The 26,611-nt window shown below is 40.1% G+C and overlaps 1 protein-coding gene across 11 annotated transcripts in view; it reads left to right on the forward strand.

Moving 5' to 3' along the window:
* LOC131430090 (collagen alpha chain CG42342) overlaps positions 1-26,611 on the forward strand; it is a 252,292-nt gene that overhangs the window by 136,466 nt on the left and 89,215 nt on the right. For 9 of the 11 annotated variants that reach the window (XM_058594798.1, XM_058594781.1, XM_058594752.1 and 6 more), the window contains 3 exons: positions 23,021-23,056; positions 23,221-23,292; positions 24,582-24,650. In XM_058594798.1, the coding sequence (XP_058450781.1) occupies positions 23,021-23,056; positions 23,221-23,292; positions 24,582-24,650 (177 nt within the window). The remainder of the gene's footprint in view (positions 1-23,020; positions 23,057-23,220; positions 23,293-24,581; positions 24,651-26,611) is intronic. The other 2 variants (XM_058594813.1, XM_058594833.1) reach the window with 1 other exon arrangement.

The raw sequence follows: 26,611 nt of genomic DNA on the forward strand, positions 1-26,611 counted from the left end.
GTTTTTCACGTTGTGCTCCTCCGCTTCGCGCTTCACCGGAGGACGGAGCTACATCGGAATTCGCGAGTATATTTGCAAGTGCGGAGTCTGCTGTTTTCGGGCGTTCCACAACGGGGCTCAAAAGGCAGAGAGACCTGTTCCTGTTTGGAAACACACACAGTATGCCATGCCGGACGCGCGCACAGAGACGGAGGAAGAAAATTGCTGAAGGTGTTTCCTTTTTGCGTTTTTGTTGTTGTTTTACTCTCAGGTATAGCTCGAACAAACGTTTTTTGCCTGTTTTTATTGCGTTTTTTTTTGTTAGTTGTGAAAACAAGCTGCGTGGTGTTCACGGTCGCTTCCTACTCCTTCCTATTGTTCAACAGCGGATGACGCGGTATCCTTTGTTGGTAGATCCGCCGGAGTCGTGAAGAAATTAAATTGTTTGAGGAAGGTAAATTGGCTGTTCATTTTTGAGTTGGATGCGAAAGATGATACCTTGTAGTAGGGATCCCTTTTTCCGGTAAGCTCCTCCCAGCAAGGCTTCAAATTTTGAATTACAGCCGACAACAGGTTTTTTGGCGAACGTCTTAGTAGGCGAGTTAACTTGAATCGAGACCTAACGGAAACCGGTCCTGTTTGTTTTCTGTTTCTAAATTAATGCCATAACAATATCTGAAACTGTTTAAACAACACCACAACAACAACGGGAAATGAAAATAGCAAAACTTTCGAATGCTTGGGAGCAGTCGACTTTCTTTTTCTGCTGCGGTGGTGGATAAAGTCGACACCGACACCATCCGGGAAACGACAAATCGAAAATGGCAACCAAGAACAGAAGAACGGGAAAGCTGGTGCTACAAATCTGGCGAATGCCGAGTGCTAAATGTCTCTTTGTCTTGCTGCATAATAGCCAATTAGAGATTAGGGTAAAGTTTTTCCGACATGTCAGATTTTAGTTCATATGTGGCGGCAATGAGGGCTGCTACAGAACTTACGACCAGTGGATATGTAAGGGGAAGAAGTTTTGGTGCAGTAGTAGTAGACAAAGAACAGTGTTACACTGAAAAAAATCCGTGGGTTTAAAAAAAATTATTTTACACATTCTTCTATAAAAGCAGACAGTTGTTTTTTTCTCTCGCTACCCAAGAGTGGCTTTCATTTGTGCCTAAGTTTGTTAAAATCGGATCACCCATTTCGGAAAAAAGTTAGTGCATATTTTTCTCTTACACACACAGACATTATGTAATTCGACGAGTAATGTTCGAATGTTATATATGGTTTATATACAGTTAAAAATGTTGGAGTGAAAACGTGAAGTAGATTTGAAAGAAACTCATCTATTTTCATATGATAGTATTTCGCAGCATACATTGTCGGGAAATGCTTCGTGCGTGCACGTTTGAGAACCATGTAACTAACGCATGACTGAAATGGTTTAGAAATTTAAACAAACAGTTTTTATTCTGATGAACCATTCCACTTTCGAGTGCCGCTTCAATCGAATTAATTGGATTCGGAAACATGGTCCTTTGATATCTCGACTCCAAGGAATGAGTTCGTTTGCAGACCATTTGATCTTATCTGTGTTCATGGACCAGTTATCTGGTTGGTACAAACCCAAAACTAGGATCACAATACAAATCAAAAAGTTAAACCAGAATCAGAACCTGGAACTGCATTAACAAATCCAAGATTTTAACATGGATGGAATCAATATTCTGTAACTGAGTTCAGAACCTTGATCTTTCGGGACCTAAGTTCTGGACCTAAATTCAAGAACTGGGCTTTGGAATTGAATTCTGGTACTGAATTCTGAACCCTGATTCTGGATCTGGAATCTGATTTTAAATTGTTGTACTGAATTTCGGACATGGAGCTAGATTCCGAACAGGGATTCGTGATATCAGAAAAGTAATTCTGAATTCCGAACCTGAATCTGGGTTCAGCACCTGGATTCTGAAACTGAATTCTAGATCTGGACCGTAATTTTGGCCCAGGATTCAGGAAATGAATTTCAAACCAGGACCTGGTTTCTGGATCCGGATTCTAAACCTAAATTATAGACCTGGATTTGGAACTTGAAATCTGTACTATCTTGAAATCTGAACTGAATTTGGAACTGAATCGTGAACCTGGGTTCGGGAATTGAATTCTGAGCCTGGATTCTGGACATGAGTTCTATACCTACATTGTGAAACTGAGCAGGAGTGGAATTCCGGAACTAAAGCGGGATTCAGCACCTGGACTCTGGAACTGAACTCCAGATCGGGACCTAGATGCTGGATCTGAATTCTCGAACTCAATTCTAGAACTGAATTCTTGATCTGGACCGTAATTTTGGTCCAGGATTCAGGAGATGAATTCCAAACCTAGACCTGAATTCTGGATCCGGATTCTAGACCTGGACACTTGAAATCTTGAAATCTGTACTATCTTGATATCTGAACTGAATTTGGAACTGAATCCTGAACCTGAGCTTCAGTTCTGAGTTAAGGAAATGGATTATGAACCTGAATACTGAACCTAAATTTTGAGGCTGAATTCTTGTACTGGAGCTGGAATCCTAGTCTTTATTCTTGACCATGACTCTGCTTCTGAATTCTGAATTTGAATTCGGAAACTGGATTCTGGAACTTGATTCTGGCCCTGGATTCTGAACTATAACTCAAAACTTTAAATTAGAAATTGTATTCTGAACCTGGAGCTAGACTCTGAACATTCTGAACCTTGGTGCTGAACCAATTGGATTTAAATTGGGGTGCTGAATTGGAGACCTGAAGCTGGATTCTGAACCTAATTTCTGAGCCTGAACCTAGATTCTGGGTCGGGATTATTGAATTCAGTTCTAAAACTGAATTCTACATCTGAACCGCAATTTTGGCCCAGGATTCCTGAAATTAATTTCGAACCTAGATCAGAATTCTAGACCTGGATTCTGGAACTGGACTTTAGGATTAAATTTTGGATCGGGATTCTGAACTTTGCATTCAAAACTTAAAATGGGGGACTAAATTCTGGACCTGGAGTTGCATTCTGAACATCATTTCTGGACCTGAGTTATGGAAATGGGATCTGGACCTAAATTTTGAACCAATATTGTGAAGTTGTATTCTGGACCTGAAGCTAGATTCTGAGGCTTGATTCTGGACCGTGATTCTATGCTACGATTCTGCAACTGAATTCAGAACTTGAATTCGGAACCTGAGTTCTGAACTACGACTCAAAACTCAAAATGAGATACTGTATTCTGAACTTAGAGCTGGATTCTGCATCTAAACCTTGATTCTGATCCTTTATTTTTTTCCGGAGTCGATTTTTTGTTCAAATAAAGCCTGTCGAGATGATACTAAACTTTCACGTTTCATGCAATTCTAAGACATTTGACGTCCGAAAAATTCTTAGACGCTTGGCACCATTTACCAATATACGACTTCCTAATGCAAATTCTAGTACGTAGCAAATTTTTGTTTTGATTGCTGAACTTGATGATTGACGTTCAACCATAATTTCTTGCCGCTGCATTTGTTTGTTATAATCTTTTGTAAAAGGCTTAAAAATAGCAGCTTGAGCAGCTTATATCGATTTCAAACTGATTTTACAATCTTTTCGGTAGTTTATCGTCTTATCAATGGCTTAGTAGGTTGCTTTTAGGAATTGATATCTCAGAAGCGCTGTAGTCCTCCGTTTGTGTTCTGAATTCTGAACATAGATGTTTGGCATTTCCATTCTCCCTACCCAATGTGCTTCTCTGTGGAATACCAAAATTGATAATTTCAAATGGTAATGTCAAGCATATTACGGTTAGTTATAAACGCTTGATGAGCAGGAGAACTCTTGTTTGCTTTATGATTTCTTAGAAACTCGGTTCTGGTAGTTCCCGGAGTAGTGGCTGTTTTATGACCATTTTTAAAGCTTTTTAGCAAACTCTATCCCCAATAAATGTCCCAGTTTGTATTACTAGATGAATTTTGTTTTAAGTTTGAGCTCCGATTTAAATAGTACGAAAAACTTCACTAGAAGAAGCGCAATTCTTCAAATAATTAGGAGAACGTGCCACTGCTAGGTCGGATGGTACCGATGATACCGAACTTGGATACGCACCTTCTAGAGAGGCTTCTGTGGCTTATGCTTATGGCAGTTGAAAAAAAATTGCTGTCTTAGTTGCAACGTCAAAGCGATTTTATTGACAGATTTGCACGACGTGCTAAGCACTAAATTCTTCTACTGTATTGATGATACAGAATAATACAAAATAATACAAAATTCCCATCCAAAAGTATATTGTTATTTCATTGTATTGAAAAACACAAGCGAATATTCATTCGCCAATCTTTAGTCTTCACTTACAACGAACTATTACTTCTGATATCATACCACATGCTCAGTGCACAACCCGTAAATTTTTCCACGAGACGCCACTGATTTCAGTTTGACGTTAGAAAAATTCTGATTGTATTTTAAGAATCTAATAAATATCTTAGATTTCCAGATCTAAAATTTAACGACCAATTCTATTGAACAGCTAGCAGTACAACGTTAGTAAAATTTTCGGTGACTCCTACAGAAATATATTTTACAAATAACATTTTTCATCCACTTGTCTGTGACCGCATCTCGAAAGCAGTAAGAACACCTATTTATCTCGTTTCTATCGCTTAATAAGCATTAGAGCCGTACAACAAAGCCCAGCCAACAGCCTCGGCATGCACAAATATTTACCCAGTTGACACATCGGACCCCTCGAGTGTGCGCTATTCATGAAGCAGCTATTCTTTTCAACGCCTACTGGGAGCAGTTCCCTGTTCCGTTCGTGTCGTGTCGCAGCACCAGACACCACTCTTCTTCCCTTGGTCGTCCGCCGAGAGTACATTTTCTCTGCGGCAAAATGGCACTCTGGGAAAAGCAGATTAATTATAAATGAGGAACGCTTTGTGTGCGGAAGGTATTATACCGAAAATTAACAGGGTCGATTTCACCGTCAGTCAGTGACTTCTGATTCTGGCGCATACTGAATCTAGGAAGGGATTAGGAGAAGGATGAAAAGTGAGCTGCTGGAAAAGCTGCTAGTATTGATTTTATGGTGGTATTTCATGCTACCAGTTTTTATAAAACCAATATCATTCCGATCTCATAATCTTCCAACAAATAAAAAGAGATCAACGAGGAGAGTGCGTCGTAAAATTTTCCATCAATTACTCGTTTTCCCGCCGAAGAAGAAAATCATGTTAACCCCAACCGTCGGTTAATTTTTTACGAGATCTAACCTAAAAAAAAACAGACAAAGTTTTTAAGTAGCTGGTGAAGCTCTTCTGTTTGAATAGACTTGACAGCAGAGTCTACTACGATGCTAACTCGAATGGTGCCCGTGACAATTCAGTCGTCCTGTAGTAGGTCGGTGTGTGTGTGTGTGCGCGCGTATGAGAGGCTTGGCAAGTGCTGGCACAAAGTCAGAGCGCATTACTTTCCCGGCTTCTTCTTCTGACCCCGACAAGCTGAAAAGGATGCCAAGTGCAGTGAGCCTAGTGTGTCAGACGAGCCGAACAGAGTGCAGCATAGTAGGCTGGCTTTGCAACGCTCGTCGTTGCTATGTTGAAGTATGGAATAAGTATTCTTGATAGGTGTGAAGGAGAAACGACCCAAGGCACGTTGGAGGAATAGGCGTCAAGTGTGCTGGTTTTAGAAGGCGTGAAGGCGAAATGTGGCTACCTAATCCTGAATCGGTCTGAAGATGTTTGGCACTTGCAGGATGCAAAGGCTGTCGCTACTTCTGTGGCGGGAAACAATTTCCTGTCTTTCAGACTAACAAAAGCACTTGACAAACGGAGAACAATCCGGCACTGTTCTTCCTGATCTACTCGTTCAGTGACAGACACAAATATTCAATGGAAAACTTGAAATTATGAAATCTTTCAACTTCATCAGAATTCATAAGAACTCATTACGATGTTGTTACGATAAGCTATAGAAATTTTGACATTCATCGAATTTTTCTGGTACGAATTGAGTAACCAGGAATCGACATATTTAGGTAACATTTGATTTTTAACTTTTGGAAATGTTTCATTTGCAAATAGCTTGCCAAACCTGAAGTTTCGTGATGGAACTGTTAAAGATGCTCGTTGACATCACAATTATTTCGAAATTGACTCAAATTTTTTCGAATTAGTTTCAAAATAGCTTCAAAGGTAAAATTTTTCAATATTGTTTTGAAAAGTTCTTAAAATTGTCCTAAAACTATGCAGACTGTCTCTAAATTGTTTAAAATTATCTAAATTCTGACTTAAATTTATTTCAACATCCTAGCACTGATTCACAATAATTCAAAATTTGTCTCGAATTCTTTTCAAAATTGTCAGCAATTGTTACAGAACTCGTTCAAAAGTTTTTCAATTTTTTTCCTTTTCTTTTCCAGAATTGTTTCAGAATTGTTCCGGAAATGTGTTGAAATAGTTACTCATCTAACTAAAAAAAATCTCAAACTGCTTTCAGAATTGTCTAAAAATTGGATCAAAAGTAGGTCAGAACAATCTCGTAATTATCTTAAAAATTTTCTGAAATTGTTTCAAAGTTGTTCAAATTTATATCTGAATGGTCTGAACATCAGTACAGAATGATCCAAATTATCTATTACAAAAGTAGATCCAAAATTGTGTCAAAATTTTGCCCGGATTTTTTTCAAAGTTGTGTCTAAATTGCTTTAGACTGTGCCCAAAATGTCTCAACATTTTGGTAACAATAGAATCTTCAGCTATTTAATGTTTCATAGCTTGCCAAATCAGAAGTTTTATGAAGGGATCTATCCTAGTAACTGTTGAAGAAATGTGTTGATCGAAATTTGGAGATTCGAATTATTTCGAAATTGATCCAAATTTGTTTCAAATTGTTTTCGAAATTGCATGAAACGCAATTTATTTTTTTTAGGAATTTTAAACAATTTTTTTAGACAGTTTTTGGGCAATTTCGGGAGTTCCAAAGCTGTCTCGAAATTGTTTAAAAAAAACTGCTTAAAATCCTAGCATGGATTCACAATAATTCAAAAGTTGTCTGGTTTTCTTTTTTCAGTAGTATCCTGGAACGGTTTTAGAATACATTTAAAATTGTTTTAAATTTCTTTCAATTTCTTTTTTTCAGAATTGTTATAAAATTTGTTTCAGAATTGATCCGACATTCTAGTAGAATTGTCGGAAACTAACTAAGAATAATCTCAACCTGCTTCCGGCATTGTCTACAAATTGGGTCAAATCTCGAATTGTTTAAAATTTTAATGCAACAATTCTCTGAAATCGTTTCGAAATTGTTTCAAATTTATATCTGAATGGTCTGAAAATCAGTGTAGAATATATATCCAAATTATTTATTACAAAAAGTAGATCAAAAATTTTTCCCGGAATTATTCCAAAGTTGTTTCTAAATTGTTTAAAATATGCCTAAAATGTTTCAACATTTTGGTAACAATTGAATCTTCAACTTTTAAAAATGTTTCATTTTCATATAGCTTGCCAAATCAGAAGTTTTCAAAATTTGGACATCCGATTTATTTCTAAATTTACTCAAATTTGTTTCAAATTAGTTTCAGAATTGCATCAAACGTAAAATTTTTCAAAATTGTTTAGAAATTTTAAACAATTTTTTTAGACAGTTTTGGGACAATTTCGGGAGTCCCAGAATTGTCTAAAAACTTCTTAAAATTTTATTCGAAATCCTAGAATATATTCACAATAGTTCAAAAGTTGATTCGAATTTTTTTTCAGAATTTTCTGGGAATGGTTTCAGAATTCATTTAAAATTGTTTTAAGTTTTTTTTTCATTCCTTTTCTTCGGAATTGTTAAAAAATTGTTCCAGAACTGGTCCGAAATTCTAGTAAATTTGTCAGATACTAACTAAAACTAATCTCAATCTGCTTCTGGCATTGTCTGAAAATTTGGTCAAAAGTACTTCAAAACTGTCTCAAAATTGTTTAAAATTTCGATTTGAAAATTTTCCTAATTTTTTTAGAAATTGCTTCAAATTTATATCTGATTTTTTTAAATCCGTTTAGAAATCTTAGAAATTATTTTTAAATTATTTATAATTGTTCGAGAATCATTTCATATAGATTCAAATGATTTATTTTCAAAATAGATCCGAAATTGTTTCAATAAATCGAAGCTATCTCTTAATTATGTAAAAAGTTTTTTTTAATTAATGGTAAAAAATGGATTTATTTTTTCTGAATTGTTAAAATTTGTCTCAAAAATTTTTTCTAAGTTGGTTCAAAATAGTCTAAAAATAGTCTAAAACTGATTGAACGTAGTTTCAAATCTGTCACAAAATTGATTCAAAACTCACCCAGCGGACGACAAAAAGTTTAAAGCCGGATATAAATACATAACATTATTATTATTATTATAAATAATGATAATAATAATAATAATAATAATAATAATTAATAATAATAATAATAATAATAAGAATAATAATAATAATAATAATATTAATAACAATATTAATAACAATAATAATAATAATAATGATTCAAAACTATTTTAAAGTTGTTTTAACATTGTTTCATTTTTTCAACATTATTTTATAATTTACTTAAATTGTTCGAAAAACATTTCGAAATTGTTTTAAAATTGCTTAAAAGCATTTTTTCGAAATTCCTAAATTATCTCAAAACTGTTGAGGTTTCTTCTAAAACTAAAATCAGAATTCTTCTAAATTATTGTTTCAAAACTGTAAAACATTTTCTCGAAACAACTTCGAAATTATTTTAAAATGATCTTAAAACGGATCAGGGTCATTTCGTCGAAAGGGCTATTTCGCCGAATGTCATTTCGCCGAAAAGGTCATTTCATCTAATGACATTTCGCCGAATGCTATTTCGCCAAATTTTTCAATAGTCTTCATATCGTGATTGGATTTGATTTGAAATAAAGGCAAATGAAAAATTATAATGTTTACTCCCGTTTTGTTGAACTACAAACGAAGCGGTTACAGGTTTGCATGCAAGAGGCCGCCGCTTTGGCGAAACGACTTTCGGCGGAATGACCCGCTCCCGTCTTGAAACTAATCAAAATATCAACTAAAGATAGGGTAATTTTTTTTCAAAATTTCTCCGAAACTTAAAAAAATTCGTCTCAAAGTTGGAACAAAACAGTTTCTAGCTTTCTTTAAATTAGTTAAAAATAGTTTCAAACCTATCACTAGATTGTTTAAAATTTGTTTCAAGAATTTTTCTCAAATATTTTCACAATTGCATAAATATTGTATTTTTTCCGAATCGTCTTTAACTAATTCGAAATGATTTCTAAATCGAAATTAACTTGTTTTTAAATAATATTTCGAAATGGTTTCAAGACGGTCGCAAAATTTTCCCAAAGTTTATAAAAATGGTATCAAAAATATTTCATAATTATCTGAAAACTGATTCCTTTTGTTTCTGTCGCGAAATTGTTTGCAAATAAAATTGTTTCAGGATTGTCTCGAAACTTGTTGAGTTTGTCTCAAAGATGTTCCATAATTGTTTCCTAATCCTTTAAAGTAGATGAAATATTGAAATATTTCACGACGCTGTTAAAAAAATCGATTGAAAAATGGAAATTGATGATTGATGAACAATAAAAACAAAAGTTGTCCCTGATGACAACCCTACAGTTTTGCAGACTGTATTTAATAAAATAAAATCACACCGAAATTGAAACCAATTGAAGTACAAAATTAAATAACCGATCAGACCAGCTGAATTCGAGTCCAGTTTGGTTGGCTAGCTTAGCAGAGGATCAAAGGAATGCTGAAAACTGTTGAAGTTCAGCAGAAATATCCAATCTGTAGTCGCTTCCTCCTCGTCGTCGTCGTCGTCGTCGTCGTCCTCTTCTGCGTTGTGTCTTTGCCGAACAGCTACGGAACTGAATCGGGCTAAGATTGGTCAGCTCAAGGCGGATAATTAGATTTGCTTCACAGTCCGACTAATTTATGTTTTCTACTGGTAGTTCCGACACCGGTACGGACGCCGTCGCAGCCCAAAAGTGGTTTCTATTGGTTCGTTCAAACAATTCCATGCTTCACAACATTAGACTGCAACGAAAACGGCGAAGGAGAAACAAATCACTGCTGGAAAGTCATTTATATTCTACTGTTTCCTGCTCTAGGGGGCACTAGCATCCGATTGGAGATTGACTCGTCTTGATACGAACTGCGACTGCAGCCAGACCCGTGAATGCAAAACAGTCCAGTTTTGATACACTAAATTGCCGGTAGAAAGAGAGAGGGAAGAGCAAGAGCGAAAAAATCACGTTCACGCTGTCTCATTTTCGAACCAGCACACCTCTTTTTCGCTGGAGTCATGAAAAATCCATTACTCCGGTTGCTACGATTGTGATCATCATCTCCTTGGCAGCCGGACTCCGGACTCCAGCGCTTGCTTCGACTAAAGTGAATTGAAATTAGAACCACCCACTTTTATCTGTCCCGGGAAAAGTAGTATACCATTTCGAACAGTGAAAAACAACAACCGACAAACGAATAAGAAACGAATAAGAAATAAAATGATCCCGTCGTAGGTACAGATGCAACTGTCGGTGCTGTGTTTTTTAGTGCTGATGAAAATCACCGCCGGATATAAGTTCTCCAGCAGCGAAATCAAATTAGCTGTTTGTGCACAGTGTTTTTTTTTTTTCGCCGTGCTCCGACGGAGAAAAGACGATTTCCCGCGCTTGATTGGTGTCTCTGAAATGGAATCTCCGAAATGGTGTCTCCGACTGACAAATGGAACTCTTGAATTGACTTTTAATTGAATGAAGTTGAACTCGTGCAAGTATTTTTCGCAACTATTATTTCTTTTGCCATATTTCAGTTTAGAAGACGTAGTTCGCGAAGAAATACGAAACAATTTCGCGATTCACTTGCAGTGCAATCGCCTTAATTAAGTTTGAAAGAATGAAAATTTATAGAACTTTGTCAACGCCATTAAGAAAACACATTTGCCTCGAAATGTGACTTCTCGAAAGTCGAATTATTATTTTTAGTTCATCGAAACAAAGTGGTGCCTACTTTGGAATGAAGACATTCTGGTGCACCAACAAAAACAAAACAACAACAAAAAAAAAACCAACAACAGCAGTCCTGACACGGCTTTTCCGTCGCCTACTTTGCCCCCGTGGAACAAGTTAAGCAGAGACAGATTCGAAATAAATTGCTTCGAGATGTTTCCCATCTACCGCACGCACTCACACGGAAACACACGGATCCCCTTCTCGATTGCATGGGCCGTTTTCTTTTTTCTTCGTGCATCTTCATTCATCCGTTGAGTGATCCCGTCACAACCCGAAAGTAAAGTATCACTTACCGTTGTTGTTGTTGTTGTTATTGCATCTGTCTCGCGTATGAATGGGAATCACATTAAGGAGGGGGAGGGAGATGACAACGCACCATCCCGAGTGACACTTGAACATCATCGGCTATAAATTAAAATTTATTTCAAAAGGATTGGGGGGAATATATGGGATATGACCTCGCTGTATTCAAGTGAAAATAATAATTTCTTTAGAGGTTTTCCACTTTGAAAGACATAAATTGTTTACTGTTTCGGCGAACTGTCATTCGTGGTTGATGTCGCCTCTACTTCGTTGACTTCATTGATCTAGAGCAGAAACATATATCGCTTTCGTTGGTAATGTGTTAACTCAGGCTGTCATCCGTCATCCATCAATCATGGCGGTGGTGCTCCGATTGCTTGTATTCGTTGTGGGTCGAGGGTACAGGTTCATGTTTCGCTTCCAATTTATGGGCTTGCCAAATTCGTTTTATTCTCTCTCTGAGAACATATATTTGATTGATAAAACATTTTTCTACTACGATTCAGTATTTGTTTTGTTTCTGATTGTGAACCTGAATACGTGAAAATCACAAAACGAGATTGTGCTTCTGAGGGTATTGTGGTAGTCTCGAAATGGGTTTTCATTCAACTATAAAAGATCGAACTGTACTCAGCTCACAAATCCTCATAAATTACGTTCACTTTCGTAACTTGTTCGACGCAGTCATAAATCGTATTTAGACAACTAGATCCAGAATAATATTGTTATTACACGATTCGGAGATCATCCTCCGCGATTCAACTCAATAAACATTGATTTTAAACGATACTATGTTAGCCCTACAGTAAGTGCAAAGATAGTACTGTCAATCCAAATGGACCTCGAAGCAAAGAAAGTGAGACAAATCCAATTGAATATAGTTAACAGTTTGGTGTTTATACAATTTCGCTAGCATCACTATTTTATAAAATTCAGTGTAAGGGAGAACATCTGTTGTGACAGAGTAGCAACCAGCTAATTTTAGGGCTAGTTTTACGAATTTACTGACTCTAAGAATCCTTCCACATCAATAATTGGCTTCTGAGATGTTTTATCTTCTGAGCCATCTAATCAGGTCAATAATCGGCACCAACCATAGCTTTCGAATATTTGACATTCAATTAGACCAGGCATATCTAAAAAGTCGAATTTGAACTCCTATTGAAACCAAGTTTGTCTGGACTTCTACGGTCCTCCGGGACCAAATATCGTGTAAGCTTTCGGTCGACAGAACTTCGATTCGTCATTAACCCTTAACTTTCGATTCAATTGATGTAATGTTCCTGATATTTAACATTAAACTCCAAAGTGGATTTCATATTCGTTTACATTCATCTACCCGCAATTTTGTAAACGGGACTAGGATCCTAATAAATTCAGTACTAGTCAATTATTCTAGGTACTGTTTCCTCACCAAAAAAAAAACTTTAGAAATCATTCCGGAACAGAGAATCGTATCCGAGATGGTTTAAGGAACAACGATTTGTGACTAAAAAATTGAAACGCTATTACTTCCAGATACGGGCGAATTTAGTCCTAGTCTCACTAGTCCTAGTCCCACTAGTCCTAGTCCCACTAGTCCTACTCTCACTAGTCCTAGTCCCACTAGTCATAGTCCCACTAGTCATAGTCCCACTAGTCATAGTCCCACTAGTCATAGTCCCACTAGTCCTAGTCCCACTAGTCCTAGTCCCACTAGTCCTAGTCCCATTAGTCATAAACCCACTAGTTCTAGTCCCACTAGTTCTAGTCCTATTCCCACAAGTTCTACTCCTAGTCCCACTAGTTCTAGTCCCACTAGTCCTAGTCCCACTAGTCCTAGTCCCACTAGTCCTAGTCCCACTAGTTCTAGTCTCACTAGTTCTAGTCCTATTCCCACAAGTTCTACTCCTAGTCCCACTAGTTCTAGTCCCACTAGTCCTAGTCCCACTAGTCCTAGTCCCACTAGTCATAGTCCCACTAGTTCTAGTCCCACTAGTTCTAGTCCCACTAGTTCTAATCCCATTAGTTCTAGTCCTAGTCCCACAAGTTCTACTCCTAGTCCCACTAGTCCTAGTCCCATTAGTTATAGTCCCACTAGTTCTAGTCCCATTAGTTCTAGTCCTAGTCCCACTAGTTCTAGTCCCACAAGTTCTACTCCTAGTCCCACTAGTTCTAGTCCCACTAGTTCTAGTCCCACTAGTCATAGTCCCACTAGTCCTAGTCCCACTAGTCCTAGTCCCACTAGTCCTAGTCCCACTAGTCCTAGTCCCATTAGTCATAGTCCCACTAGTCATAGTCCCACTAGTTCTAGTCCCACTAGTTCTAGTCCCACTAGTTCTAATCCCATTAGTTCTAGTCCTAGTCCCACTAGTTCTAGTCACACAAGTTACACTCCTAGTCCCACTAGTTCTAGTCCCACTAGTTCTAGTCCCACTAGTTCTAGTCCCATTAGTTCTAGTCCCATTAGTTCTAGTGCCACAAGTTCTAGTCCTAGTCCCACTAGTTCTAGTCCCATTAGTTCTAGTGCTAGTCCCACAAATTCTAGTCCTAGTCCCACCAGTCCTAGTCCCACTAGTTCTAGTCCCACTAGTTCTAGTCCTAGTCCCACTAGCTCTAGTTCTAGCCCCACTAGTTCTAGTCCTAGTCCCACTAGCTCTAGTTCTAGCCCCACTAGTTCTAGTCCCACAAGTTCTACTCCTACTGCTACTACTCAATACTCCGTTTATGACCCAAACCCCTTAGTTACAATTCAATTCCCAGTACCAGTTCCAGTCTCAGTAATAATGAAATACCCGGTTCTCTTCACTGTCCAATTCCCAATTTTACTCCAAGTCCTAGTCCCAATTCAACCTCCTGTTCTAAACCAAATCTCTTCCCATACCATTTCCAGTGCTAATTCAATTCCCAAATTCAGGTCCAATTCAATTCCTAGTTCTAAATCCAATTCCAAACCTAACCCAATTTATAGTCCTTCTTGAACTTTCAGTTCTAATCTCAATCCTAGTCTTAGTCCCAATTCAACTCCCAGTCCTAATAACAGTCCCAGACCTAATTTAATTCCCAGTTACAATTCAAATTCCAGTACAAATTGATCGCAGTCCAAATTTAAGTTTAAATTACATTCCCAGTTCTAGTCACTATCCAAGTCCCACCTTTACTCCTAGTTCCACTACCAATTCAACTTCCAGTTATAATTTCAGTCTCTGTCCCAATTTAAGTAACAGTTTCAAACACGATCCCATACTCCGGTTTAGTTCAATTCCCTTCTTCTTAACTCAGGCCCAGTTTCAGTTCAATTTCGAATTCCACTTGGACTTGGAACTTCAAGTCCAGGTCCAGGTACAAATCCAAGTCCAAGTTCACGTTCAAGCTCAAGTCCAACTCCAATTTAAAATTCAAGTCCAAGTCCAAATCCTAGTCTAAGACTTAGACCAAGTCCAAGTCCAAGTCCAAGTCCAAGTCCAAGTCCAAGTCCAAGTCCAAGTCCAAGTCCAAGTCCAAGTCCAAGTCCAAGTCCAAGTCCAAGTCCAAGTCCAAGTCCAAGTCCAAGTCCAAGTCCAAGTCCAAGTCCAAGTCCAAGTCCAAGTCCAAGTCCAAGTCCAAGTCCAAGTCCAAGTCCAAGTCCAAGTCCAAGTCCAAGTCCAAGTCCAAGTCCAAGTCCAAGTCCAAGTCCAAGTCCAAGTCCAAGTCCAAGTCCAAGTCCAAGTCCAAGTCCAAGTCCAAGTCCAAGTCCAAGTCCAAGTCCAAGTCCAAGTCCAAGTCCAAGTCCAAGTCCAAGTCCAAGTCCAAGTCCAAGTCCAAGTCCAAGTCCAAGTCCAAGTCCAAGTCCAAGTCCAAGTCCAAGTCCAAGTCCAAGTCCAAGTCCAAGTCCAAGTCCAAGTCCAAGTCCAAGTCCAAGTCCAAGTCCAAGTCCAAGTCCAAGTCCAAGTCCAAGTCCAAGTCCAAGTCCAAGTCCAAGTCCAAGTCCAAGTCCAAGTCCAAGTCCAAGTCCAAGTCCAAGTCCAAGTCCAAGTCCAAGTCCAAGTCCAAGTCCAAGTCCAAGTCCAAGTCCAAGTCCAAGTCCAAGTCCAAGTCCAAGTCCAAGTCCAAGTCCAAGTCCAAGTCCAAGTCCAAGTCCAAGTCCAAGTCCAAGTCCAAGTCCAAGTCCAAGTCCAAGTCCAAATCCAAGTCCAAGTCCAAGTCCAAGTCCAAGTCCAAGTCCAAGTCCAAGTCCAAGTCCAAGTCCAAGTCCAAGTCCAAGTCCAACTCCAAGTCCAAGTCCAAGTCCAAGTCCAAGTCCACGTCTCGACTCAAATAAAAAAAATCACAAATACAGAATTGATCTGTTCGAACAAGTAAACGAATGTTCGAAACATCTTTAAATATTTGCTCTAATCGAGTCGGGTTGGAAGTTCAAACAATGTTTTTAATGCTTCGATTAGCTTCATTTTCTTTATGACACAGACTGGACTTATCTGGAATCTTCTTGCCATTGACCTTCCCATCAAATGCTTCACCCAACGGGAGCCTTTAAACAGCTTTGGCCCTGTGCGAAACATCCTCTCAGACGCACTCAGCTAATCTTCAATCGGCAGCTTCACGAAAGCGACACTTTTTTTCCAAGTTTCCGAGCCCGACAGAGCAGCAGATTCGAACGGTTATTCACCCACCACCACTTTTAATATGCAAATTTTTCGCTCGATTGTTATTTCCCATCGCGGGATTTCGCACTGTTCTATTGGAAGCGGAGAAAGGGGAGACGGGGGAAAAATAATCAGCTCAACCAAACCTCGCCGCAGCTTGTTTCATAGAAGATCTAAAATTTCGATCACAAAATTCATTCTGCCTGCCGTTCCTTCTTCGAAGGCAACCAGTAGAAGAGCAGACGACGATGACTGCCGGATGATAAAGTTCGACTCTCTGGTTCATAACCTCAATTAAACCCTTTCACTTTGGTGCTGGCATGTGTGTTTGTGTGTGAGTGTAAGTCTTTTGCGGGGACGACAACTATTTAAATTCGAACGCGGTGGTAGTCCAAGATCAAAACCAAACCCCCTCCCCCGGTTCGCTAGACCCGAACAGGAGATAATCCTTGCTCTTCGAAGCCTAGCCCACACTCGTAGTGCATAAGACACTTTACATACGCCTAGGTGCCGGAAGTGCTTTAGTTGGGTAAAAAGATGCAGATAATTATAAAATGATATATTCGCCGAGACTTCAGACTGAACGGATGAGGGTGCTTTGGTGCACTGTTCCTGGAATCCCAAGCTGTCTGTCCGTTCTTCTGGTTGGTAAGAGTGGAATTCCTGGTGCTGGATTCGCTACTACAAACACAAGCTGACAATTATCTCCTTCTTTTTTTAGAGGAAGGGGATTGGAATTTGCTGCTGCTCTCTTTGTTCTTTTATGCTGTCTAGAAGTGCGACAATGTATGAATATTTTTCAAGAGATAGTTCCGGATAGGTGGAGTCGAAATATTACTTTTAAATATGAATCCCTTGATTCGCCTTCCGTAACGAAGATCGATGCTAATTTCCGAAATAGATATTAATATATTATACTCCAAAAAAAGAACATATTGCTTATCGTTTGAGTGCAAACCGTTGCCTCTTATAGCGTCTGATGAAAGGCAAAGTTCAGCCAGCAACCTTTCGTAGCAACCCCGAACACGCGCTTGATCTGGTAGAACGCCTGCAGCTTCCACAGCATCGTTCATTCCTTTTTTGATATGATAGCAATCAGCTCCTTATCCTTCGCCTCTAGTCCCTACCAAGGCAGCCTCAGTGTTGTTCAAACATCACCATCTAATTTATATTAATTTAATTCAATTTAATGCATCTCAAAGATCATACTTTAAGCTTATATCCGTCCCAGACCGGAACCCTTCTTCTCAAGCCCCAGCGAGTGAGGCATTTTTTTCTACTCTTCAAACTTTGTCTACCACGTCATCGCCATTCTTCGCTGGGAAGGTGACTTGGATGCGGGTGCACTTCTACTGACTGGATCTGAATCGCTATGCCTACTAGGTTCTCGTATTCTTTTTTTCTACTGTTGTAGCATTCGTGGTGCAATCAAAGTAGGCGGACCGCTGCAAGAAACATTACCGAACATTTCAACCGGCTTCATCAACGCAGCAAGCGCATAAAGTGAATCGGGCACGCGAGGCGAGACGAACCGGGCAGGATGTTCATATTCAATTGTTCCACGGATGCTGATCAGGCTTTTTTTATTCTGTTCTTCTCGTCGTATCTACTCACGGTGCGGTGATAGTTTCGGAACATATGTTCCCCCCGTTTCCACACCGACAACCGGCCGCGTTGAGTGAGGGAAGAGACCGACCGGGAGCTGGTGGAAGCTTGCTCTTCTCACCGCGACCGGTACAAAAAGTTCTCGGATCCCGAAATGCGGATAGAATCATCTACTCGAAGGTATGGCATCAACCGGATCCCCACCGGAATTCCAACGGCAAAGTGGGTGTTTATGGAGAAGTGCTCCCAGTTGGAACGCAGTCCTTTGGCTCGTGCGCCTAGCCGGGAAAATAACATGGTGATGTCGGTGCCGATGCCGATGCCGGTGTGCGGTTTGCAGAATGAAGTTCGAATTAACAAACGACCTGGGGGGGTGGTGATGGGCTAGGGATGTGAAGCGATGCCTGATGCCATCGGAATAAAGTTTACCATTTTCTACATAAATTGAAAGCGGAAAGTGTACATTGTTTCGCGACCGAAACGTTCCTCTCGTCACGCCCGGCCTTGATTCTTGGAGACGGTGATCGATTGAAAGTGGAATGGAAACCGATGACGATGACGGTGGTTTCGATGCCGGGAATTTGTAGGTTTCAATTTATCACCGTAATTGCGTTTTGCAGAGGTGAGAATATTAGCGTTTTCCGTGGGTTGGTGAGGTTTATCCTGTTGTTTTGGTTCACGTCGGTATCGGAATAGCTGTTCCCGGTAGTGCTGGAGGAGATTTAACGGAAGCATGAGTACGGGTGCGATTTTTCAGACTTGAAGGCTTTGAAGTTAATACTTTTTTATTACTAGAATAGAGCTGAATGTTGATTGTTCGAAATAACGATGAAATACTATGTTTAAATGTATCTGTTTAGGGGTCCACTCAATCTTCTAGTTTGAGCTCTTTTCAAGAGCAGCTGAAATTGAAGGCGATTACAAAAAATAGAATTAGATTGAAGCTGGGACTTGGACTTGGACTTGGACTTGGACTTGGACTTGGACTTCGACTTGGACTTAGACTTGGACTTGGACTTGGAATTGGACTTGGACTTGGACTTGGACTTGGACTTGGACTTGGACTTGGACTTGGACTTGGACTTGGACTTGGACTTGGACTTGGACTTGGACTTGGACTTGGACTTGGACTTGGACTTGGACTTGGACTTGGACTTGGACTTGGACTTGGACTTGGACTTGGACTTGGACTTGGACTTGGACTTGGACTTGGACTTGGACTTGGACTTGGACTTGGACTTGGACTTGGACTTGGACTTGGACTTGGACTTGGACTTGGACTTGGACTTGGACTTGGACTTGGACTTGGACTTGGACTTGGACTTGGACTTGGACTTGGACTTGGACTTGGACTTGGACTTGGACTTGGATTTGAAACCTAATTCGGACTTCAGGTTGGGCTAAGGGACTAAGACTAGGACTAAGACTAGGACTAAGACTGGGATCTGGATCCGATTCTGAACCTGGATTTAATTCTGAACGTTGATCTGGTTCAGAAACTGAATTCGGTTCTGAACCTGGATCTGGTTCTAAACCTTAGTCTGATTTTGAACCTGAATCTGATTCTGAATCTGAATCCGGTTCTTAATCTGGATCTGGCTCTGAACCTGGGTCTGGTTCTGAGTTTGAATCCGGTTCTGAACCTGGATTTGCTTCTGAACCTGGATTTGCTTCTGAATCTAGTCTGGTTCTGAACCTGAGTCTGGTTCTGAACCTGAATCTGAATCCGGTTTTTAACCTGGATCTGGTTCTGAGTCTGATTCCGGCTCTGAACCTGGATTTGCTTCTGAACCTGGATCTGGTTCTGAACCTGGATCTGGTTCTGAGTCTGAATCCGGTTCTGAACCTGGATTTGCTTCTGAACCTGGATCTGGTTCTGAACCTGGATCCGGTTCAGAACATGAATTTGCTTCTGAATCTAGTCTGGTTCTGAACTTGTGTCTGGTTCTGAACCTGAATCTGATTCTGAATCTGAATCCGGTTTTTAATCTGGATTTGATTTTGAACCTGAATCTGATTTTGAATCTGAATCTGATTCTGAATCTGAATCCGGTTCTTAATCTGGATTTGATTTTGAACCTGGATCTGGTTCTGAGTCTGAATCCGGTTCAAAACCTGGATTTGCTTCTGAACCTGGATCTAGATCTGTTTCTGGACATGAGTTCGATGGCTTATTTTGGTGTATCTCTGGGTTTGTTACAAACTAAAGTTCGGAACTAGTAGCAAAAAATTTAGTAATTTATTATTAATTTTGGTTACAACATGTTGTTCCGGACAAATCTTGTCTACGAAAGATGACCGACCGAAATTCTTTTGTTCATCACGTAAGGCATTCCCGTTTTTGGCATTCAAGTTACTACATGTTCAGTCCCATGTCATTTACTGTGTTTGATCAGCTCTGCGATGTCAGCTATGTGTAGTTTGTAACTAAAGCATCTGGGTCATTTTACATTCTCCAGTTTACCACCTGTATATTGAGCTAGAGAATATTTTCTTTAATTAAACTATTGATCTTTATCTCTAACACATGGGCTGAAAAGTCCTGGGCCTAACAAGAGAACACGATTTTTTGGTTTCAAAATAACTTTATTCATTAACGGAAGCGCCACTCTAACATTTCAGTACGACTTTTGTAGAACAGTTTATCTTTTGCCTCAAAATAGGCCTCAGTTTCAGCGATAACCTCTTCATTCGTGCGAAATTTCTTGCCGGCGACCATTTTTTCAGGTCTGTAAATAGATAGTAGTCGCTGTGAGCCAAATCTGGCGAATACGGTGGATGTGGGTGCAGTTCGAAGTTGGATTCATGTAGTTTTGCCATTGTTGCCATTGTTTTGATTGAATTGTGACACGATGCGTTGTCTTGATGAAACAATTGTTTTTTCTTTGCCATACGCCAATAACGCCATGTAATATTTACTACCGAGGCCATAACATTTTTTAGCCGATTGTTGTTATTTGGGCACTTTGAACGAGGTTCACCAGTTGCTGTCCACTCAGATGACGATCGTTTTGATTTCGGAGTGAAGTGATGAATCCATGTTTCATCCATTGTCACATATCAACGCAAAAATTTCGGTTTGTTACGCCTAAACATGGCCAAACACTACTCAGAATCGTCAACACGTTCTTGTGTTTGGTCAACAGTTAGCAAACGCGGCACCCACTTTGAACAGAGCTTTCTCATAGTCAAATGCTCATGGGATATAAAGCCAACACGTTATTTTAATATCTTTACGATGTTACGCAATTTCACTTTTCGATCACTCTAAACGATCTGATTGTTTTTTTATGCTTTCTGGTGTTACCGCCTCATTCGGACGGTTACTGAGTTAAGCATCATCGGTGTCTCTACGATCACTCACACTACTAAATAAACAATAAGGATTTTTTCATTCAAGACCGTTCCTTTCCTCAATATTGTAAAAGATAACAAACAGTGCAACTACTTTCGAGCAAATTTTGAGTGTGTCGATGTTTCAATTGGTCACGAAAACTGTAGAAGTGCTGACAAAAATGGAAGCGAACGTCCATATCCCATGTAAACGGAGCGGCTCAGAACAGCGTCTGACTTGGAGCGGAAGGCTGTAGTAAAAATGTTTTGAAACGATAAACTTAAAATTACTTTTTCTAAAACAATTTTCTAGTTAGTACTCATGTCTTTGGAAATTTGGAAAAACAATGATGTTTCTTCATTTGTATTTGGCGGACTGAAACCATCCAAAGTAGAAATTTACATGCAAAACTTTTCGGGAAATGGCCCATCATTCAATACCACTTTGACTTTGTTTGAAGATTGGTTAGACTCGTTTTCTACAATTCACTTAAAATTGATGGCCTTCTTGTGTCCGGCAGATTGCTTAACAATTCAAGTCAATTACTTGACGTGCAACATATTCGAAGTCCAACAGAAAGGCGGTACGAGAAAATTAAGACGAACAAAGCACTAATTAAACGAGAAGCTAGCATTCAACTCAGGTATGAGTGTGTGAATTCATGCTAATATATTGAACCATGTTGGTTTGAATAGACTTTGCATTTATCGTTTCTCTGTCCCGGTTGATGGCAGTCTACTCGAGTACAGATGACAATAAACAGATGCATAAACATCACCGTACCGGAGTGCCAGAGTTTCGAGTTTCATACACACACACACGAAGCTGCTTCCTATCACGGAAGTACAGACAGCCAACCAGCCAGCCAGCCTGCATCAACTTTCCGGATCGGATCGGAGGAAGCTGGCAGAACATTTTCCATACTTTATGATAATCAGATAATAATAATTCATAAATTGTCTACGCCTGGAACTGCTTTCCCCCCCGGGTACGCAACAGATTTCTAATCGGGGTAGAAACTTCATCGTTCCTGGGTACCACCATTCGCTAAATTTGTAGACTACACACTGGCGCAAAACTGTTCCGGCGGTTGTGGTGCGACAATTTGTCATTAGATTAGTCGCGTACAAACGATTATTCGAATTGAAACTTTGTTTTCGTCTCACGTGACAGTCATTGAAGCACATCCAAACATTTGCTTTGATCCAAGCAGTCTGGATGCACGAATAAATAAATGTACACCTCTTCGAAGCTTTGGAAATATTATTAGGCAATGCTGACTGATCCAAGCAGGCGCGGTGGCGCTTTGTTGTATAGCCTGCAGTTATTCGTGCTGTACTTCAGTCTGTTGCTGCTGCTGCTGATCATCGTCATCATCATCGTCATCGTTAGTGTCAAGCACACAGTGTGGTCCCGAAGCTAAGCCATCTCAGCAGGCTGGTCTTTTGGCTGAAAATATTTAACAATCGAAGGGGTCCGACGATGCTTTTCGTGGATTTCGCTCGCGGTTGTTTGGGTCTGTGAAAATGTGAAAAAATTATTGGAAAGGATTTTTATTTAATTATGACAGTTTTTAGAAAATAAAATTGTGTGAGTTTATTTACTTTACTTATTATTTGCTCCCACCTACCTCCTGCACCCCTCGTTCAGCTAATCACTCGCAGTCGCATCTCATCCAGAATTGATCCTGTGATCCTCCGGGGGCCTTTGCTCCGACGACGACGATGACGGAGTGATGTGCATTATTATCAGCCTTCCTGCATCGTACGGCAATCCCAGCCACACTAATTTATAACTTTGCTGTTTATCTTCCGGCCAACCGGTCAACCGTAAGAAAACCGGTAAACGAAACGCATTCCAGCATGTTACTAACCAAGCTTAGTTCTAGTTTGTTTGTTGCGTAGTCCGGAACAAAAATCGCAAGGGAAAACACAGAACAAATAAATTCAAACATTTTAATAACTCCCGTCAGAACTAATCGGATTGTATTTTCCTTCTCTTTCTCTCTATCTTTTTGTTTCGAAACAATTCCCCCCTCCGGGTGACGTGTGTGTATGTTTGTTTGTTCGGAACGCCCATTGTGTTTGTGGCCACCCCGAACACGGATGCTACTGTGGGACGACAAAAAAAAATCCAACAACACGTTTACTATCCGCAGGGGCCAATCGGACTGGACGGTCCTAAAGGTGAGCCGGTAAGTACTAGTTGGAGCACTTAGGGTGCGCTTTAGGACCAGTATTTGCACACTCAATCGTGTCCCGAGACACGTTCCCTCCGGGGGACTCCTGCGCTGGGTTTGACCAGTTTTCAATTAATGTGCTTTGTTTTGGTTTTTCTTCTTTTTTTTCGCCCCCTCAGGGACGACCTGGCGACAAAGGCTCGAAAGGCGAAGTCGGACTGCCACCGATAGACGTGTTCCAAACAGTGAAGGTAATTTATTTTGTTTATGGTTTTCGTTTTTATGACGTGGGATATTCCGAAAATAAGTGGAACAGTGCTGCTGCTGTTCTTGTCATTGTTGCGACCGACCTGCGGCTTCAAACCCTACAATCAAATTAATTGCCACTGACCACACACATATAGTGACAGACAGTAGGCCGAGAGTTTCGCAATTATGCGAACGAACGAACGTGGAGTGGTGTGGAGTGTATCAATTTGGAAAATGATAGCCTACTGGGACGGTGTCAACGTCCTGCCAAGAACAGACACACGTTAACTTGTGCTACGATGTGACAAATTTGCTTCGTTGCATGTTAGTGCTGAACTGTCCTGAAGACATTGGAGAAACTCCGATTTACTATCGTAGATATGAACGGTGGAGTAATTATGAATAACCAAATTTGAATATGAAATCATTTTCAAATCAGTTTAGCAACAGTGAAAAATGCCGTCTATCCTAATCCATCCCAAAAACGAGTGAGGCGCACAAAGTGCACCGCATTCACACATTCGCCATGTAGTGAAAAGCAAGAACAACTAACTGGATTAGCTTGCGATTGAACAAACGTCGATTTACACCATGTCGACAAGCTTGATTTGCTAACGAATCGTCGTGCACCGTCAACCGTGCGTCTCCACCGGCGTTCAGATGCATCAAGCTTAGCCTCGGCTGTCATTTTCAACTGTGAATGGGGAACGATTAGCGCGATATAATAGAGAAGATAATCACACACACACAGTGAAACCACGATCGGCATTCTCACCCGACTACGTCCGCGCGACGGACGCCTACTAGGATTTGATACGTGCCAACCAGAGGCGTCGGGCGCGCGTTGATACACAAATAGCAGGGCGAAAATCTCTAATCACGCACGCCGTAGTAAGAGCACTTGCTGGCCCCAACAGACTACTAGATGATGGCAGGTCATTTACGTAAAATTAAACTCGGAATTGCCACTTCCTGCCACCACCGCGTCCGCCGGCAGCCCCTCCCTTCGTCGCTACATGTGAAACTATGTACGATGCTATCTGATACTAACTTTCGTCATTAGATCCATGAACCGAGTCCGGACAACCATGCAGTAATTCTCTCTACTTTTTTTTTGCTCTCCTTTCTTTCTTCATCTCTTACCGTCCTAATGTAATTCCTCCCAATGGTTCCTCGGATGGATGACGATGGATTGTGCAAACACTGAACGGAACTACAACAACGAAAAAAAAATACAAAACGACGACAACAACGAATCTCCGGAAAACTTCATTGTCCGGCTTGTCTGCAGGGATTAAAGCGATCCGTTACGACACTGCGGGGAGGTTCGCTAGGATACGCTGAAATTGTAGCCGTTAAGGTACCCACCATCTCCACCACCACCAACACCACTCAGCTTCAGTCGTGTGTAGTATTGGTTTGCTGCCGTAATCTTGAAGAGTAACCAACAAACGGTTCTCGCCGTTTGTTCCTTGCCCAGCCGGTCTCATCCGGGTAGGTATCGCTGGCATCCGGATCAGGATGGTCGCAATGCGTCCCGAGACCACCGGCTGGACGAGGAACGGTGCTGCTTCTCTAGTAGTAGTAGTTTTACGTTGTTAGTTAGCTTTTTCTTTTCCTTTGTGCTTTTCGTAGTTTGTCGTTAGTTTTTATGGTGGCGGTTTTTTTTGTGTGTGTTGCTTTTCAGATTGCACCGCACAAGCACAGCTGTGATTATTAAAAAACTTCTGGTGATATTGCCATAGCATTAACTCACACCACGAAACGGTTGCTGTTTTTCCGCTGCATCTAACTAATAGCTAACAAAAGTCTTTTGCGATAGTGGCGAATGAATGACAGTGGTAACAAGCTCGGAAGATTTATCGGTGCTCGAAATGAGGTGTTTAATTGAAAAGTTTAGTGGGAGATTCCATGCATTCTATCGGAAACCGTTATGAGCCTTTCAAAAATCTGAGTACTTTTATCTTAGTGCTGATTAAATGTCAATTTGTGAATATCATCACAATTTCAATCTCAATCTCACACTCATTCTCATTCTCATTCTCATTCTCATTCTCATTCTCATTCTCATTCTCATTCTCATTCTCATTCTCATTCTCATTCTCATTCTCATTATCATTCTCATTCTCATTCTCATTCTCATTCTCATTCTCATTCTCATTCTCATTCTCATTCTCATTCTCATTCTCATTCTCATTCTCATTCTCATTCTCATTCTCATTCTCATTCTCATTCTCATTCTCATTCTCATTCTCATTCTCATTCTCATTCTCATTCTCATTCTCATTCTCATTCTCATTCTCATTCTCATTCTCATTCTCATTCTCATTCTCATTCTCATTCTCATTCTCATTCTCATTCTCATTCTCATTCTCATTCTCATTCTCATTCTCATTCTCATTCTCATTCTCATTCTCATTCTCATTCTCATTCTCATTCTCATTCTCATTCTCATTCTCATTCTCATTCTCATTCTCATTCTCATTCTCATTCTCATTCTCATTCTCATTCTCATTCTCAATCTCATTCTCATTCTCAATCTCATTCTCATTCTCATTCTCATTTCCAATGTTCTGACATTGATCTCAGTTCAAAATATTTCGTTTCTTACACAAAAAGAGTGTCCGTGTTGAGATCGTTCCGTCGATAGCTTTTTCCTCGAGAGGGTAATTTCTTCGACGTCGTACATCAATCTTAAAACTCACTGTAACCGATGGATAAAAATATTAAGTAATAATTTTTGGTCGTGATTTGACATAAGACAAAATTTTTGAAGACACGTGGTCATAGAGAAAAACAGGTCTAATCTGCGTTTTGTAGATGGTTAATTGCATGCAGTGGTGTAGTTTACGGGCGAGCTCAATGTACGGTTGTATATTGTTTGCGACGTCCGATTCGCCTAGCTTCGGCTTTCAGTCCGATGTAAGTTTCCATCATCTTCTCAAAGTTACGTGTCACAGTGCCACCGCCAAAGCGAAGTCAAAAAGCTGTACGAAGGTCGATAGGTCGTACGAGTCGTACTGACTCTCGCTCTTTGAATCACACCTTCCAAAGCAATAACGAACAAAATATCTTTAGTAGGATCCAAATACGACCCAAAGGGTAAAAACTAACTAACTTGTTCGGAAAAGTTACTCATTCGGTGAAATAACCTATTCGGTGGAACGGTGACCGATGACCGCAATGACCGACGCTTTGGATAGTGAGTCACTCTCACGTTTCTCGGTGATTTATCTAAGAGAACATCTTCATCGTAGAGTCCAATTTCGATATCGTAACCTTCCGCGAATTGATCCATTCGGCGAAACGGCTCTTTCGGTG

Source organism: Malaya genurostris, chromosome 1, assembly GCF_030247185.1.
Source record: "Malaya genurostris strain Urasoe2022 chromosome 1, Malgen_1.1, whole genome shotgun sequence".
Taxonomy (NCBI): Eukaryota; Metazoa; Arthropoda; class Insecta; order Diptera; family Culicidae; genus Malaya; species Malaya genurostris.